This window comes from Amaranthus tricolor, chromosome 14 (genome assembly GCF_026212465.1).
Source record: "Amaranthus tricolor cultivar Red isolate AtriRed21 chromosome 14, ASM2621246v1, whole genome shotgun sequence".
In the NCBI taxonomy this organism is placed as follows: Eukaryota; Viridiplantae; Streptophyta; class Magnoliopsida; order Caryophyllales; family Amaranthaceae; genus Amaranthus; species Amaranthus tricolor.
The window spans coordinates 2,270,629-2,287,673 of NC_080060.1; the positions used below are offsets into that span (position 1 = coordinate 2,270,629).

Here is a 17,045-nt window from a genome sequence, read left to right on the forward strand (position 1 = left end):
TGTTCGTAGTTACTAACTGCGAACAGGTCAAACAAAGTCAAACAGTTTTTCGCAGTTAGTTACTGCGAACAACTATTTTGTCTTTTTTGACCTGTTCGCAGCTAGTAATTACAAACAACCCCAACCCTAAGATTTGGAATATTCACGCTTACTTTTGGAATAAAGTTGAAAGTTGTACTAATTGGTTTATTTTTTTGATTTTTTGTCTTATTGTTTTCAAATTTTCTCAATATGGCATCAATGCTTCTTTATTTAAATTGTCTCGATGAGACCGTTTGAATTGGACTGGTCCAAATTATAATTATTTTTAAAAAAGATAAAAACAAAAAAAGCCTTAAGAACGGTTTTAGGAAATTAATGTAAATCAGTTAACAAATTTCCTTTATATAATTAGGTTACTTTTTTGGTCCATTTCATAATAAGACAGTCTCATACAAGGTGAATTGGTACTAACTGCTCCCTTCATTTTTTTTGTTTTTCTCGTTTACTTTTTACACAATTTCAAACCAATTTATAAACCCAATATCTCTAATTACACATAATAAAAAATTATAAAAAATGTATGAAAATAAAGTGTATATTAAGATGAATCTAACAAGATCTCAAATTAATATAATATTTCTTCTACATATCTCTCAAAAATCATAGTCAAACTTCTCTCTTTAAAAAGGAGTATTCTAAATGAGAAGAACATTAGAGAACGTAGGGAGTATTAGCCTATTACCTATAGTCATGCCCATATTCACACAAATATCCACGAGACAAATATTAAGCAAAACTCTCTTAAATTTCAGCCGCTCTTGTATGAGATTGTCTCATCATGAGACGAGCTCTTACAAAAGGTCCATTATGTTAAAAAGTTCTATTATTGGACTATTTAACCTAATTATAGAGCGCGTTTTAATGTGAAACCGTTTCATACAAAAACTTGACTAAATTTTACCCGTTAAATTTGGTAATAGTTAGAGCGAAACCCATATCTAAAAAAGTCTATGCTAATAAATTTGTCCATTTCTATTATTGAATATGATCCATTGATCCAACCTTTTTTAATCTTCATATTATTTCTCTTATTTTTAAATACTCTATTTCTATAACTTTAACTCATTATATCTAATTTCTTAATCTTCATATGATAAGCGTGACTTTGCTGGGACAAAAGAGTAGAAAATAGATAGGCTTCAACCCAAGAAGCAAATTCTGACCACTCATTGGCATACCCTAAAGATCCTTGCAGCGTGCAGACAATACATTACATTATAAGCTTATCCTCACCCTACTTAGTGAACATACATACAGCATAAACCAAGCTTCCTCTTCCTCTTCTTCTATACTTTCTGTATCTCACATCAATGGCTTCCTTTTCTGCTGTAAATGTTAAATTCCAGCCTACAATCTCATCTATTCACAAAATTTCCCAGGTAATTTTTATTTTATCTAAAAATATAACATATTTTACCGCTACAATTTCTTGTTAAATTCGTCTCGACATATTCTACAACTAATAGTTTAAGCTTTTAATTGCGATTTTGGTTGCCCAATGTTTCAATTTTGTTTCGTTAATTTTTAATTGTAAATTTCTTTTTTTTTTTTATGAAATGTTGATTAACAGTTAAATTAGGCTGAACTTGTTGTGAATGCCAACACATTAACGGGGAAACACGAGGTGTATATACTTCATAAGCCAAAGAGATATATATTATCCCAAAATCATAAGGCAATGGTGAATAGGAAGAACGGACTCCAATAACTTATAAAGTGTACACATCATTTCAATTTGTCGATATGAGATAAATCATCCCAATATTATCACTACTATTTTTTTTTATTGATTTTCAATGTCAACATCACTAATTGTCATATTAAATTGATAATGCTTGTCCATTTATATGATTATAAAACATTATACTTTTTCTGTTTCATTATACTTGCTATTGATAGTGACATATCTTCATTAAATATGTAATCATCAATAGTAAGTATTTCAGAACAGAAGTAGGTATAAGTGATGTAGAATACTAGAATGATAATGATAGAATTATGATATATACTTGAGTGGTATTACTTCTTTTCGATAATGTGCAACAAATTATTTGGATTGTACATGGTTTAATTCTCCCCTTTTATGTTAATTACTACCTCTGTTTTTATTAATAAATACACCTTCATCATTTCACGTGTGAATTTTTTTAGTAAAAATAGATGTAATATTAAATATCCTTGATAATTGATAATATGAATTTGGAGGGTATTTTTGGAAAAAAAAAGTTATTGCTAATATAATACTCGCTCAACGTCTTTGAGTTTGCACCTAAAGAATTTAAAAACTCTTATATATTTGAGTTTTAATTGTGCAAATTTAAAGTGACTATATATTATTTTTGACAATAAATTTAGAAGGGAAAACTATGGTAAACCATGAGTAGGATTAATTATATACGACTCTATATTGACTTCTTCTGTTCCTCTGATAAAGCACTATTTAACAGAAAATATTAGAGAAAAATAATGCTTTTTTGAAAGGTCAAAGGAAATCTATAAAAAAGAATAAATATCAAATGACTTTAGCAGTTATCAAAGACTTTATATTTATATTTTTGTCACACTTATTTGAATTAATACGCAGGGAAATGGAAGACTTTCAAGTATAGTATCCCTAGGATGGAACAAAAGCAGTCTACCAACGCTAAGGACTTCACGTCGTCTCCAAATTTGTTGTGTATGTTTCATTATTAATTTCTTATTTATGTGAAGTTGTACATGTTATTTGTTATTAAAATTTTTCGTTGTTTTTTCATTAACAGGCGTAAAAATTGTGTTTATCCGACCTTTTTAAAACCCACCTTAAGTAAAAGTCACTTAATGACTTGGGGTTAATGAAATGTTGAAATGTTCATGTTTCACCATTATCAAACAATTTGTTTCATATTCCTCAGTACCAAATTAGTTGTAGTCTTGTAGCATATGGAGTAATATTTTAGGCCGTTCAAAAAACATTCACATATTGATTTAAAATAGTAGGTTTATTGTGAGATTATATACGTATTTTGGAGCAATCTAAGTTATAGTTAATTTCTTGACATAGTATCAGAAGTTAATGTCACGGAATATTATATGTTCAAATTGCATCTACTCCTCAAAAGAAATATTTAACATCATGTATAAAAGCAGTTTGTGTTGCACTAACACTTTTAGCCTCCCCTGTGATGGGTGTAATAGGGTAAGTAACATATTCGAAAGACGACAACCACCAACTTAAACTTTTGGTTGACTTGATTTTAATGTGTAATTGTATCTTACGAGTATTAGCTTGTAGCGAGTTAGTTCATACTAACCATGAAAATAATTGGCAGGCAAAGAAGGAGACAGTTGACAAAGTTATTGCAATTGTAAAGGAGAAATTGGCATTGGCAGCTGATGTTGAGGTAACAGCTGAATCCGATTTCACTCAACTTGGTGCTGATTCCTTGGACACGGTAAGTACATCCACATTCACTTGTACGTAATTTTACCTTTGTATAACAAAAAAGTCGTTTTCGATTAATATAGATAGCTTATCCCTTATTTACATTCTGAAATGCATTAACTGTAAAAATAAATAACACCAACATGTATATTTACATTCTAAAATGAAATAGTTTATGCTTGAATATTTACTCATAAACAACAATAATAAGACACAATTCATCTTAAAATCAAATAAATATACTCTATTAAAAGCGAAAAATTAGATATGAAATGCAAAATTTGATTATACAATAAATGTTATCTTATAACTAATTTGGGCCATAATCTTTGGGCCCTAAATGATCAGGCACCCCAAATGTGCCTAGAATTGCCCATGTCAATAATCAAATGAATATATTAAAAGCGAAAAATTAAGTATAAACTATAAAACTTGATTATACAAAAAATGCATCTTAAAACTAATTTAGGCCCTAATTTTTGGCCCTAAACAATCGGGCACCCCGAATGTGCCTAGAATCGCCCATATCAATAAGGACAATGTTGCACATATTCAACCTCAAAACCCCATCCTAAGTTGTCAACTCAAAACTAAGGCGAAAAAAACAAGGTTTTAGCAATTTAATGCGACAATGTGTTACTTGATGACATTAAGATAATGAAATATTGTTCAACCACGCGCAGGTTGAGATCGTGATGGATCTAGAGGAACAATTCAATATCAATGTGGATGAAGATAAAGCTCAAGATATTACAACAATCCAACAAGCTGCAGATGTTATTGAGTCTCTTCTTGAGAAGAAAGCTTAATTAAAATCTATATTATTATCTAAATTATGTTCTCTAAGTTAGCTGCCCGTTTTAAGTCTTGAATGGGGCAGTTAGCTAGCTAGCTAGAGATTCTTGTTCTACTTATCCTAAGGCTTTTTTTGGCTTCCATTTCTCTCAATTCTTGTTGATTCTATTCGCACTCCCATTTTTGGACTCTATTGTTGTGAGCCTATGAGTTGTTTTGTTAGTCAAAAAGATTTGATTTTTTGATGTGTTCAAGACAATCTTAATGTTTCTCACTCGACATTTTCCTTTATTTTATTATCATTTTAGCTATTATCTCATCGATATTGGGTAGCAAATTGAGACGCAAGAAGAATCTAGACTCAAGTCTGTCTAAGTTACGGCCTTGGTCATTGATTAAGAGATGTGTATCATATAAATCAAAGACAATAATAGCCGAGTTAGTTCAATTTATCTTTTAAAATTAAGGCTCTGGCATAATTGTTTTTGTCTTTTGTTTCTAAAATGAGCTTATCATTTGCATAATGAATTTATAACAAGAAAAATTACGTAGAAAAATCTAAACTTTTATTGATTTTCCTATAATAATTCAAATTTTTGATTAACCATGAATAATTCCAATTTTAGTATCACTTACCAAAGAACATTGTTGTCCAAATGGTGATCGAAGTTTGCAAGTAATTGCTAACAAAAAAAAATAAAATATTAAAATTCATAAGATAAAATCAAAAAATAAACTTATTTAATTTCTCTTTTGAATTTTCTAAAATTTTTCAATTTTTTATAATTTAATTTTGCATTTACTTTTTTATTTTTTATGCAAAATAACTTGTTGTATAGGTAAGAACTAAGAAGTCATCTTGGTGCATTCTTAGTAAGCACCCCTTATAGTTGGAGTTATTCATATTTAATCAAAAGTTGAGATTATTGTAGGGAAATGAGTAAAATGTTAAATTATTCCGCATAATTTTCTTTATTATTTACTTCTTCCTTTTTTACTTACACACAAATATCTTTTTACACAATCTACTAGACTTGTTGAATTATTTATATGTAAAATTATATACAATTAAAAATTATAAAAATTTAATATTAAAATATTATAAGACGAGCTGAATGATACAAAATTTTATCAGATCTTATCCGAAAAAGACGGTATTTAGGATGGAGTGGTAGTGAAAATCCTCTTAATTATTGAACTGCACTTTACACTACTATTGTTGACTAAGCGCTGACTGGCCAATATAAAGTTCCTGCACAACACAATTCTCCAGCTTTTTCTCTCTAGTGATCTTCAAGGTTTTCGAACAGTCTAAATTGTAAGAACCCTAAGTCTTTATCTTTTCTTCTATACAATTTCATCTACATTTTAGTTAATTTTTTTTATATTGGCTTACTGGCATGTATGATCGTCTTATCTTTGTTTTAGGTTTCAGTTTGATTTAGTATAATCCTGATTTAGTTGATGAAATTAGGGGTTTCTGTGTTTTTTAATCTTTTGTCTGCAATTTCTGGGTAATAATTTGATTTCTGAACTTTGCAATACTTTACCCTCGTGCAAGTTCTACTGTCATGGAGTACTTTTTAGGGAAGTTGATCACTTACAAGCATTTTTGGCCCCCATTTAAGCTTTGATTTTCTTGTTTCTTAATTTTGATGGTAGAAAAATCATTTTCCTTGCATCTGTAGTGATGGAGTTAAAATTCTTGATCATAATATGTAATGCTTCTTTATAACTTTGTGTTAATCGAGAATCATGGGTTAGTCCATTTAAAATGATAATTGTGATATACTGATATATAGGGTCCGTCTCCGTTATTTTTTCAAATATCCGTTAAAGTTTAGAATCAACCCTTCATAAAGAGACCCCATTTCTTTCGATTTACCTAGGTCCAAAAAATACCAGAAACGGCACTAGTTGAGAGATTTTTCTTTCACTCTAGAATGAGGTTTGATACTCAACACCTAAAGGAATTATTAGTTCACTCCCCTTGCCCATATTAGAGATTCTCTAACCTATCCCTGAATCAAAAATCAAAAAAAAAAAATACTTTGTGTTGATTGTTTAGGTTTTTTGCCTGAATACATTCTAATTTATCCATATTTTGAATTTGAAAATCCGAGAAAGGGATAAGAAAACAAATGACAATGCTTAAGACTAGATCAGAGGAGGAGGTGGTAATGCTCGTGGACGCGGAGGAGGAAGAGGAAACGGAATCCGATGAAGATGAGAGTGAAAGCGAAGAAATATCAATAATGCATTATGCATCATCACAAAAGATATTATTAGTAGGAGAAGGCGATTTTTCGTTTTCCCTATGTTTAGCCCGAACATTCGGGACATCGTACAACATAGTCACTACATCTCTTGATTCTCTTGAGATGTTAGGAAAGAAATACAGCAATGGAGTAGAGAATGTAAGGGAATTGGAAGAGCGAGGGTGCATAGTAATCCATGGTGTTGATGCAACCGAAATGAGCCAACATTACTTTCTTTCTACTCAAAGATTTGATAGAATCATCTATAACTTCCCTCATGTTGGGTTTATGTTCCCCGAAAATAGTTCGTGTCAAATCGAGATGAACAAAAGGCTTGTGACAGAGTTCTTAAGGAATGCGAAACTACTACTGACGAAATCAGGAGAAGTACATGTAAGCCACAAGGAAGGACAGCCCTATAGCCAGTGGAACTTAGCCAAGAAGGCTGAGACAATTGGACTTAGATTCCACCTTAAGGTGCCTTTTCGGAGGGCGGACTACCCTGGATACTCGAACAAGCGTGCTGATGGTTTCTTCGCGGATGAGTCCTTCCCGTTGTTCCCTGCTTCCACCTTCATCTTTCACCTTGATGACATCTCTGCTTGAGACTTATGTCTCCAAAAATGGTTTTCTGGTAATAATTCCCCTGAACTTTTCTTGAAATTTAGTTTGTTGGGTTCGAATTATAATCAAGTATTTGGTAAAATAGTTTATTTGGCCATTTTAGCTTATTTTGATACAAATTGAGGGTTGGGTGGTCAAACTATCTGATGCTAATGTTTGATAAATTAACTGGTTAAAACAGTTTATTGTTATGAATAAACTGTTTTTGAACAAGCTGCTCATAGCAGTGGATTCACAATCAGTTGGTCAAACCAATTAATAAAATCAGCTAGTCAAATTAGCCGATATGATCAGCTACCAGCTATCAGCCGTTTGTCAAACACCCTTTATATTAAAATGGGTCGTTTGATCATGTGGTAGGTTTATGAGTCTTCTTTGGCTTATATATTTGATGATCTTTTTAGGGTTTCTAACCTATTATGTTTAAACTTAGTCAGTTGAAACTTGTGCAAGCATACAGCAAGTCATATAACTGTTTTCATCAATTCATTTGCCCGTTTGAGAAATTCAGCAACTGACCGGGAAGACTTCTCGTGCAGCGATGCAGGTTTCCGTTGTCCTTGATGAGGTTGTTTGTACCTTCTGGACGATGCAGCTCTGGATCGAGCCAAAGGACGCAATTTTCTTTTCTTTTCTATTTCTTATCGACTGTACAAGATGGGATTTGATCATTTGCATGAGCAGACACTAATCTTATTTGAAATATTGTTGAATGTATATAGATCATTGATCATTGACCATATTATCTCAACTTATCATAACCACAAAATCAATCTCTCTTCTTACGTAATCTGCTTCTTTCTTTGCTTTTTAAATGTTCTATTTGCAATTTACACGTTTACTAATGCACTAATTTAATCTTTAATATCTCTAATTGTGCATAATTAAAAATTATAAAAAATAGACATTAATACACCTTATGTTGAGATGAATCAAACAACATTCCATTTGACTATGTATTAATTTATAGATATAGATTAAGAAGAAATTTACAAATTAAGAATAATTGCAAAATAGCACTCAAAAAGCAAATATGACATTTGAAAAGAAACGGAAGAGTAAATAATATAAATTGTAAAATAAAGCAAAATCATCGGGGACACAAAAGTATAAAAATGTCGATATTCGTACAACAAATTCATATAATCTTATCATAAACGTTCAAATATCATTGTGGCATTTTACAACCTAATAGTAAACCCAATAAACAATATATTTTAGTTTGCACTTTTGACCAATAAATCACACCTCAATAAAAACAATGTCATGTACTTAAATTTTTATTTCTCTTCAAGAATGTCGAGTCAGTGCCAAGGACAACCTTGACCCAGCAAAGCAAATGTAGCAAAGTGAAATAATGCCGGAGATCATCTTTCACGGAACCTATGCTGGACCATTGTTTTGAATCGTCAACGCGCACATGTTCTTCTCGCCAGGGAGTTCTCGACATGCTCAAACACGCGAGTTCGTGTAGGTGCGCCAAATGCATTCTGGGAAATATTAATAGCCAGGAAGGGAAAGAAAGAAATGATGTCAAATGTGTGCAGATGAAAAACGTGCAAAAACGAGTTGCAGAATGTTGAATCTTTGTAATTTAACTCGTTAGTCACGATCTAGAGCTGATCAGATCGGCTTGGGGAAAAGCTCATTCAAGCCGACTTGATGATTAGCTCTAGACCGTCTTCAATTCGATTATCAAAAAAAATTTAAAACGGGAAGGGATATAAAACGAGTTATCGAAGGCATTAAGTTCTCGGAGAACAGAAATTACCATAACGAAGACCTTGGAAAAGAACAACCTCCATCCGTTGGTTCCTCCATTTCGGCAACACCACTACCGGTTGCAGATATCACTTTGTTATCGGGATTTCCTTCGCCCTCGTCTTTCTTAAGGGAGGTAGCATCTGCATTAATTTTAGAGGTATTTGAAACGCAATGCTTTTGCAGCCACCGGTCTGTCTCCCAAAGAAGATGCATGATGCTCTCTCTAGCCGAATACCCATGACTCTCATAAGGAAGAATTACTAATCGGCAAAGGGCTCCATGACCCTTCAAAGCGGTGTAGAATCGTTCCGACTAAAAAATTTTGCAAGTGAATGTAATAAGTAAAGGACAGTGATTCAATAAGATCTAAGCATTTCAAAACTAGCCTCGATAGTCCTACAGTGAATTGGATATTCAGCCGTGGAAAATTACAGTAAATGAATATTATTGTCAACTTCTTTGATATCCCACCTCTCCGACTAACTATAGTTTCTTCACGCCACTCATCTATCAAAGTTCTGACAATTCGTTTCATTAAATATGAAAGGGTCCATCAAATGGTTGTTGGGGGAACTATTGACTGCTTGACTAGCTAAAAGTGTTTGTTGATTTGCTAAAAATTTAGCCAGGTGTTCAAGCCAATTGTAATGGAGATGTTTGGTAAATTTTAGTTGTTTCGCTGTTGGTTGTTTGTTAAGAGAAAAAAGCGAGTCAAAAGGCCAAAATTCAATGAATAAGCTACTCACTATAGAAATTTGGTCCGGATTTTTAGTAGGCTTAAAAGCTATTTGTCCGAAACACTTTTTTGTTGTTTAACCAGCCAAAAATCAAAAAGTTAAAAGCTAGACAAAAATACAATAAAAAAGCCAATTTCCTTGCACACCCGAAGAATAACATGTATCATACAACATTCAACAGAATACAAAGGTGAAAATCAGACGGAAATTACCTGCATTGTCAATGTTCCTGAGTTGTTATCTTGTTCTCCATGAACAAGCAAAATGGGCCTCTTGATCTTACTAGCCGACATAAAAGGGCTCATTTCTATATAAGTGTTTGTCGCCTCCCAAAGTGTTCTATCCTCATTCTATAAAATCAAAAACATCAATACCAAAACACTCGTTGAAATAAATAGTATTTGACGATGACGGAAAACAAAATATGTACCTGAAATCCAAATGGTGTTAGAGTTCGATTATATGCTCCGGATCGAGCAATTCCACAGCAGAAAAGATGAGAAGCATGTGCCAAAAGGTTTGCAGTCATGAATGCTCCATAAGAGTGACCTCCAACAGCTATCTTGTCCGGATGAGCAACCTTCAAAAGCAAAGCATGCCTAAGTAAATGTATTCTAAATTTTGTCTATGCCATAATATATGCTCATTGCTTAGTTCATATAAATGGGACGGAGGGATTAAATGATCGACAAAAAAGCTTACCCCTCGTCGGATAACTTCTTGCACAGCAGCCTCGGCACTAGCAATGAGTTGTTCTACATACCTAGTGAAAAAATCTTCAGTCCGGAAAGGCTTTAAAAATATGCTTAAGGGATTGAACAGTAAAGAAATCTTCCAATGTCGATATTTATAACGATCGCTAAAGACAAGAAATCACATTGTAATTTGAAAATAAACATGATGGAGTAACACTGTATGCATGTTTACCGGTCATTAGCTTCTTCATCACCCTCGCCAATGATAGGAATGGTAGGTCCCGACAAAACAGCAAACCTGTTGATAGGCACGACTTGGTATATTCAGTCTAAATGATGGAGATATAATAACTTAACAAGGGCATACCAAGTAAATGTGCATAATCTCGAAGAGGATGACACAGACCTTCTAGCCAACCAGAGAAGGGGCGAGGTGGGACCTATGCTAGCAAACTCGTTGGGAGAACCGCGAACTTGCCCAGCGGCATCTTTACTTTTAAATTCTCCGGGATATGACCAGACGAGACATGGAAGAGGTCCATCTTTAGAGGAGTCATACCCCGGGGGCAAGTATAATGTAGCAGTAAGCTGCACCCCGTCACTACGTTGGTACTTGATCATTTCTTTATGTAACGAAGCTAGTTGAGGATAAGGGTGCGGGAAGTTCGTAATTTGGAACGGCCTCTTATCCGGCCAACTTTGCACGAAATACTGGGTGTTCTCGGTTTTTGATTCCTTTGAAGTAAGTATTCTCAATTGGTTAAGAAATATATCCCCTTCAATTTGATCGGACATCAAGGCAACCACCGTCTCATAATACTTTTTCTTGTCACTCTGCCATATTCTTTCTTTGTTGCCTGTATTACTGAAACAATTTTGTGTCGGGGTAAAAAGTAACTTATGTTAACTTCGTTATCGAGAAATTGACTGTAGAAATGCATTTTATCCTTTTAGCACTTACATGTCCAGCAAATCGAGAAAAGGTATGTTTCCTTCAGGTGTAGCACCATTACCATTCAGCAATAAATAAGTTGTATCATCTTCTTCCTTCCGAATCTTTGCAATGACATATGTTCCATCTGGAGTTCTTCGTGACATGGGAGAACCAGGATCAGAATATACATCTTCAAAGGACCTATCAAATAATATACGTGGACCGACATCTTCTCTCCCAGGAGATATCACCCAAGTTTTTAATCGCCGCGTTTTATACCAAGACTCGTACACTAGAGCTAGAGAATCATCACACCAGGATATTCCCCTGCGAAGGTATAGGACGGAAAATTGACCAAGGTTTCAGCCTCTGACCAAAAATTACATTATAACACCAGCATTTAAATTATCGAAAAATAAATAAGAGATTTAAAGATCTTCAACTTAGTATACACGACGATAGGAGGCAAAAAGTTTTTTTCCGAGCCAATATAAACATGGGAGAAACAAACAGTAATTGTTTTAAAGTGTAGTCAGGATTTAGAGGGGATAACCAATGACGAGAAATGAAATAACAGTTATACCCATATCGAAGATCAAGTTTATGTAAGATGGTGGGTTCTTCGCCTTCACTTGATTCAGCAGATTGCGTATAAATGATATCTCGAGGGGAAGCTTCCACCTTTGCATCACCTCCATCTTGTGTCTCCACCCTAAAGTTCCAATTAAAACATAAAAAAACTATCGATGCAAAAAGGGGAAATGCTTGGAAATTTCCATGCATGTAAACAATGAAAAGCAAGTTAATAGGCATGTGTTTTTCACAACATTATGTTATCGAAATGACCCGAAACTTCCCTAATTTTAGCATTTTTCTGTTTTCCACGAGAATGTTTATAAATGAATTACTCCATAAAACTAGAAACATAGAGCTTACTATATTGACTCATAGTTACTATTCATTTCTCAAGAGGAGACAGGGGGCGGTGGGTTCTCGCAAATACAAATAGAAGATTACCAGTAAATATCTGAAGGTCTATCAGCTCTCCAATTGATCGAACGCATCCCTTTCCGCACACTATTATGAGCAATAGGAATATCCTCTGCCAAAGGCAAATCACAGAGTTGTCTCACAAGCTTTCCCTCAGCCGTCCATACTTCAACCTTCTTCGGAAATCTTCCACAAGGTACTATGTAAGAGTATGGCCGGTGGATCGAACTTATCATTATGTATTTTTGATCCGGTGATGGGTCCAATGATGTGTACACAGCTGGTGGCCCAAAGAGTTTCACGGTTCCATTCAAAAAGACCATCACGAGTTGTGAAGTTGCGTAATAATCAAACAGATCTTCATCATATTCATCCTTTAGTAGATCCTGAAAGGTTCTAAGTTGTATAGTATTCTTTTGCTCATTCGATTGAATCTTAGGACCTGGTGGGACTAGAGGCTTCATCGGTGGATCTCCACGAGATGATGGAATGGTACAAACCAATAAAGTAGAGTCATCCACCCAAACAAAGCTAATAAGGAACACAGCAAACAATCAGTTGTGATTCTACCGAACTTTTTGAATTAAGTATGCAAGTCTCAAGAGATAAAAGAATACGTACTTGTCGAACACAGCATTTACATAGATATCTTCCGAGTTAAACAAAGGTTTTGCTTGTCCACTTTCTACATTGGCAACCCATAACTGAAGCTTGCCGATGCCACCATAATCCTGCATCGGCAAAAAGTCAAATTGGAGCAGGACTAGCCAATCATTAAACACTTTAAGTACCACACCATAAAACAGAAATTATGTGTTAGACAAACAAACATCTCAAGATGAGAATGATCTCAACGTGAATAAAATTGTGACTCTTTTGATCACATATTAATCTTCCATTATATCTACTTTAGCCAAAAAAATCCCAACCCCAATGTGGATGAGAACCAAAACTTTCTTTTTCCATCATATCAACCCTTTTTTTGACAATTATACTGTTCTCTTTCTGCTTTCTCTCTCTAAATGGTTTCGGAAAAAAATTCTCACATTTAACTACCTTTTGTCCAATCCCGTACTAGTATTCTTATGATCACAAAGCCTAACCAGAAAATATATTTGGAATGAAAGGAGTGTTCAGTTGTTTTGAATAATGGATAGATAGTAACATCCACCGAAGGGGCTAAAGACAATTATTGTCTTAAGAGCATATTTTAGGTACCACTGCATCAGCTTAAGTAACCTAGTCGAAATAAGACACTTACTGGCTCCTTGACCAGCTCTAGTAAGTTTCAAAGCAAAACATAAGATCACCCAGATATTCAGAACGACCACATCATAACATTGTTTTTTTTTTATCAGGGTACCCAATTGTAAAAAATAGCAAGATAATAAAGATCTTAAGTGAATGTGTACCCAGGTAACCTTTTGCTTTGGACACCAAGTTGGAAACTCTGCAGCTGAGAATACATAACCGATTCAAGAAAAAAGAGTAACAATCTTTGAAAATGCAGGTTTTAAAAGAGGATTAGTTGAGAAGCAAAATCGAAGAGGTTTAAGATTACATAACAGCAAGGTGTGGAAGATAACTACCTCATCAACCCGGACACTAAACGCTAAATGCTGACCATCATTGGACCTGGCAAAGCATAAGAAAGAAAATAAAACAAAACGCAAAGAAGTGCATTATTTATAACAACTGAAAGTCTCAAATATAAACTGTTGGTCCTACTACTTTTTTTTTGCAAAGAACTATTCAAGTGACTTTTTCATCCTCAATGCATTTTGTAAAAAAAAAAAAAAAGAAAAGAAAAGAAAACTTAACTCATAATTAGTAAATGAAATTAGGAAACTGGTCATTACCAGGTAACAAAATTGATCCTTGCACCAACAGGTAAGCCATGTACCTCTTTTTCTGGACCAAGAGTACCATCACTTGTCAATTGATGGATAGCAATCCCTGTGTAAAATGACCTGCACCAAAAATGAATAATTTGATTAACACCATGTGAAAACGCTTACTCAAAGTCACAAAAAACTAGAAAAATTACAACATCCGCAGCATTAATTACGAACATCCTACTATCCTATTAGCTTAATTATGCCATTATATTAACATTCACTTGTTGATTTTTTGTGTATCAAGTTCAATACTTTCCCAAGGATCGTGTAGTAGAGACAATTTCCCTAAATTGCAGAGCAAAGATCATAAGTTAAACCTCACTCGACCTCGACCCTATTAGCCCATGGTGAAGGGAAGCTTCACGACCACCATAGGATAATATTAATGTAGGTATCATATCATAGTATCTTTCTCTAAGAAGAAATAATTGTCATATTGTGCCAACCACTTGAAGTCATTTGTTGGAAGAACATATATATGCAGTCTTAGGAGAAAAACTGAAAGTCATAGTGCAAGATATCGTCCACATCACCACTATTGTAACTAATTGTAAAGGTTTTTCAAATTGTTTTAACAACAATATAAGTTGAGATAACCACAAAACTATCTGCATCACATCAACAACTAAAGTACTTTTGGGGACACTCCACATCCGAGAATTTGCACTATCCCGGAAGCTTGGATGAACTTTGGAGATTTAGAATGTTGTCTCCTGTGATTACTCTTAAAATATAATCCACTATTTGCTAAGAAGTTACATACACGGTGTGGCACAATGTCTATTTGGAAATAACTGACACACTTTATGGATAAAATTTGACATACTTCTTGAATCTTGCACATTCAAGCAATGCCCATGTCCACTTTATATTTATAGCTATGATTAATTCTGGTTCAGTAGGACTAAGCTTAGAACTATATGCTGATATACAACTACTTTTGTACTCTATGCCAGTCCTTTAAAAGGATGCTGAGCTTTTAAAAAAATCTTTAGTCGATTAAGCACTGATCGAAATAGCCAATACTTAAACCAAAGTTCTGATCTTAAAGCCTCAAGAAAAAGGGGGCACACAATGTTCTTTCAGATATGTACTCACATTCGACTTCGTGAATTGCTTTTTCCATCAATTCGAACACCTGCAAGCTTTTCTTCTGGTCTAGCAAGATCTATAAGAGGAGTTAAAGATCTTCGCTTTAGAAATAAAACTTTATCCCTATGGGGTGAAATCGACAATGCGGGCAATGGAGGCGCATCAACAATGTCTCTTATCTCAGGTGGAGGTAGTTGATATCCAACACTAGTAGCCAAATCATCTACAAGTCAAAATACAACAATTATACTATAAATTAGTACAAAACTATACCATAGAAATGAATATACTATAAATTATATTACTCGGACTCTTCATTTTGCTTCACGTACCCGTGTCCGATCCTTGATGCTCAGACATTAATATGGCACTTAGACACTTCATTTTAGGCGTAAAATTGAATATTTAGACATATGCGACACTTGGACACGTAACAGTATCCGACTTCAGTACTCAAGTCCAAGTAACATAGACTATAACAAATGGTATATTAAATTAATACAAAACTATACCATAGAATAATACTTTGTAACAAAATTAAATTCTAACACTAACTACACCCACAAGCACATACATGGGCAAATGGAACCTGCATAATGTAGCACCTAGAGAAGAAGCATGAAACATGTCTTCTACCAAGTTCATATATACTCCAACAGTCCAACACATTGGTTAAACCTTTTATTAAACATCAATACATATTATATGGTAAATACTAAATACAACTCATATATCAATCTCAATAATGTCACAAATATGATCAGTTAGCTCTAGAAATCCAAAGCTCCCACATTTGCAACCCAATAAAGCCAACATAGAGACCTTCAAGTTCAGCAACCAAAATTCAATACTTCAATCAATTCAAAAACTACCCCAACAAATTCTCAATTCTATACATACATTCTCATCAACAAAACACAATGTCCCCAAAATATTAGGGTCGGCTATATGAACCAATATATCAGTGGTCTTCCACATGAATTCTCATCATCCATTCTCATAAATTCAACTTGTTCCTTTCAAGTTCCTACCTTTAACCCATCAATTCCCCAAGCTTGAAACTTAAAAATTCATAAACCAAATCAAAAAATACCCCCAATTCAAAAAACTAAATGACAATCCAATACATAGAAATAAAACCCAATTCAATTCAAGACAAAAGAAACAAAACCCATGATACAAAATTCCAAAAAGTAGAAGAAATACCTTCATAATCGGATACAGAAGCAGACCCATTAAAACCACCAACAGAAACATTTTCCCCAGAAACTGCTTGAAGTCTACTCATTGTAGAGCCCAAAGGCTTCCCAGAAACAGTCCTAGAATTGTGGGAAGTTGACTTTAATGAAAATTTGAAGGGAGAAAAGGAGAGGAATGAAGGTGGAGAAAGAGTAAAACGATGACAAGAAGAAGAAAGATGATAATTGTTATGAATGGTGAAGGGAAGAGAAGAAAGACGATGGTAAACTTTATGAAGTCGCATCTTTAATCTCTTTTTAGTACACTATACTTTATTCGTTGGTTCAACCGTTCAAGTTAGAGAAATCTTCAAAGTAGGAAACTAGAGTGAAGTCAGAAGTGGCATAGTGTAATTGTGACACCACCATTACCATGGACTAATTTTGTGATGGGTTGAGTCTAAAAAAGGATTGATCAATTGTTTATTTTAAGAATTATTTGTAAATTTTAACTTTAAAATTTAGTATTTTTGCTAATTGCAGTTATAATGTTTATTTTTTATGAATTACAGTTATTAAAGTATTAAAATTTGCAGTTTTAGGCCAAAACACAT

At 33.8% G+C, this 17,045-nt stretch overlaps 3 protein-coding genes across 4 annotated transcripts; 2 read left to right on the forward strand and 1 right to left on the reverse strand.

The window, feature by feature from the left end:
* The first annotated feature begins 1,088 nt into the window (after positions 1 to 1,088).
* LOC130799915 (acyl carrier protein 1, chloroplastic-like) lies at positions 1,089 to 4,520 on the forward strand. The gene is made up of 4 exons (XM_057663210.1): positions 1,089 to 1,421; positions 2,627 to 2,719; positions 3,354 to 3,476; positions 4,150 to 4,520. The coding sequence occupies exons 1-4, from the start codon at positions 1,353 to 1,355 to the stop codon at positions 4,273 to 4,275; spliced, it is 411 nt and encodes a 136-aa protein (XP_057519193.1). The 5' UTR covers positions 1,089 to 1,352; the 3' UTR covers positions 4,276 to 4,520.
* Positions 4,521 to 5,431: 911 nt separating this feature from the next.
* On the forward strand, positions 5,432 to 7,933 carry LOC130799760 (uncharacterized protein At4g26485-like). Of its 2 annotated transcripts, none has more exons than XM_057662982.1 (3): positions 5,432 to 5,579; positions 6,389 to 7,153; positions 7,683 to 7,933. In XM_057662982.1, exon 2 carries the CDS (start codon positions 6,403 to 6,405, stop codon positions 7,123 to 7,125), a length of 723 nt encoding a protein of 240 aa, XP_057518965.1. In that variant the 5' UTR covers positions 5,432 to 5,579; positions 6,389 to 6,402; the 3' UTR covers positions 7,126 to 7,153; positions 7,683 to 7,933. The 2 variants fall into 2 exon arrangements, with proteins under 2 accessions (XP_057518965.1, XP_057518966.1); XM_057662983.1 differs by having other exon boundaries at positions 5,461 to 5,579; positions 6,385 to 7,153; positions 7,683 to 7,885.
* Positions 7,682 to 16,870, reverse strand: LOC130799759 (probable glutamyl endopeptidase, chloroplastic). The gene is made up of 15 exons (XM_057662981.1): positions 16,460 to 16,870; positions 15,260 to 15,476; positions 14,123 to 14,233; positions 13,853 to 13,898; positions 12,885 to 12,994; positions 12,291 to 12,794; positions 11,857 to 11,985; positions 11,301 to 11,600; positions 10,746 to 11,204; positions 10,572 to 10,637; positions 10,347 to 10,407; positions 10,075 to 10,224; positions 9,857 to 9,994; positions 8,915 to 9,219; positions 7,682 to 8,633 (listed from the first exon to the last, which is right to left on the reverse strand). Coding segments are annotated over exons 1-15 (2,874 nt in total). The 5' UTR covers positions 16,737 to 16,870; the 3' UTR covers positions 7,682 to 8,632.
* Between the last annotated feature and the right edge of the window lie 175 nt (positions 16,871 to 17,045).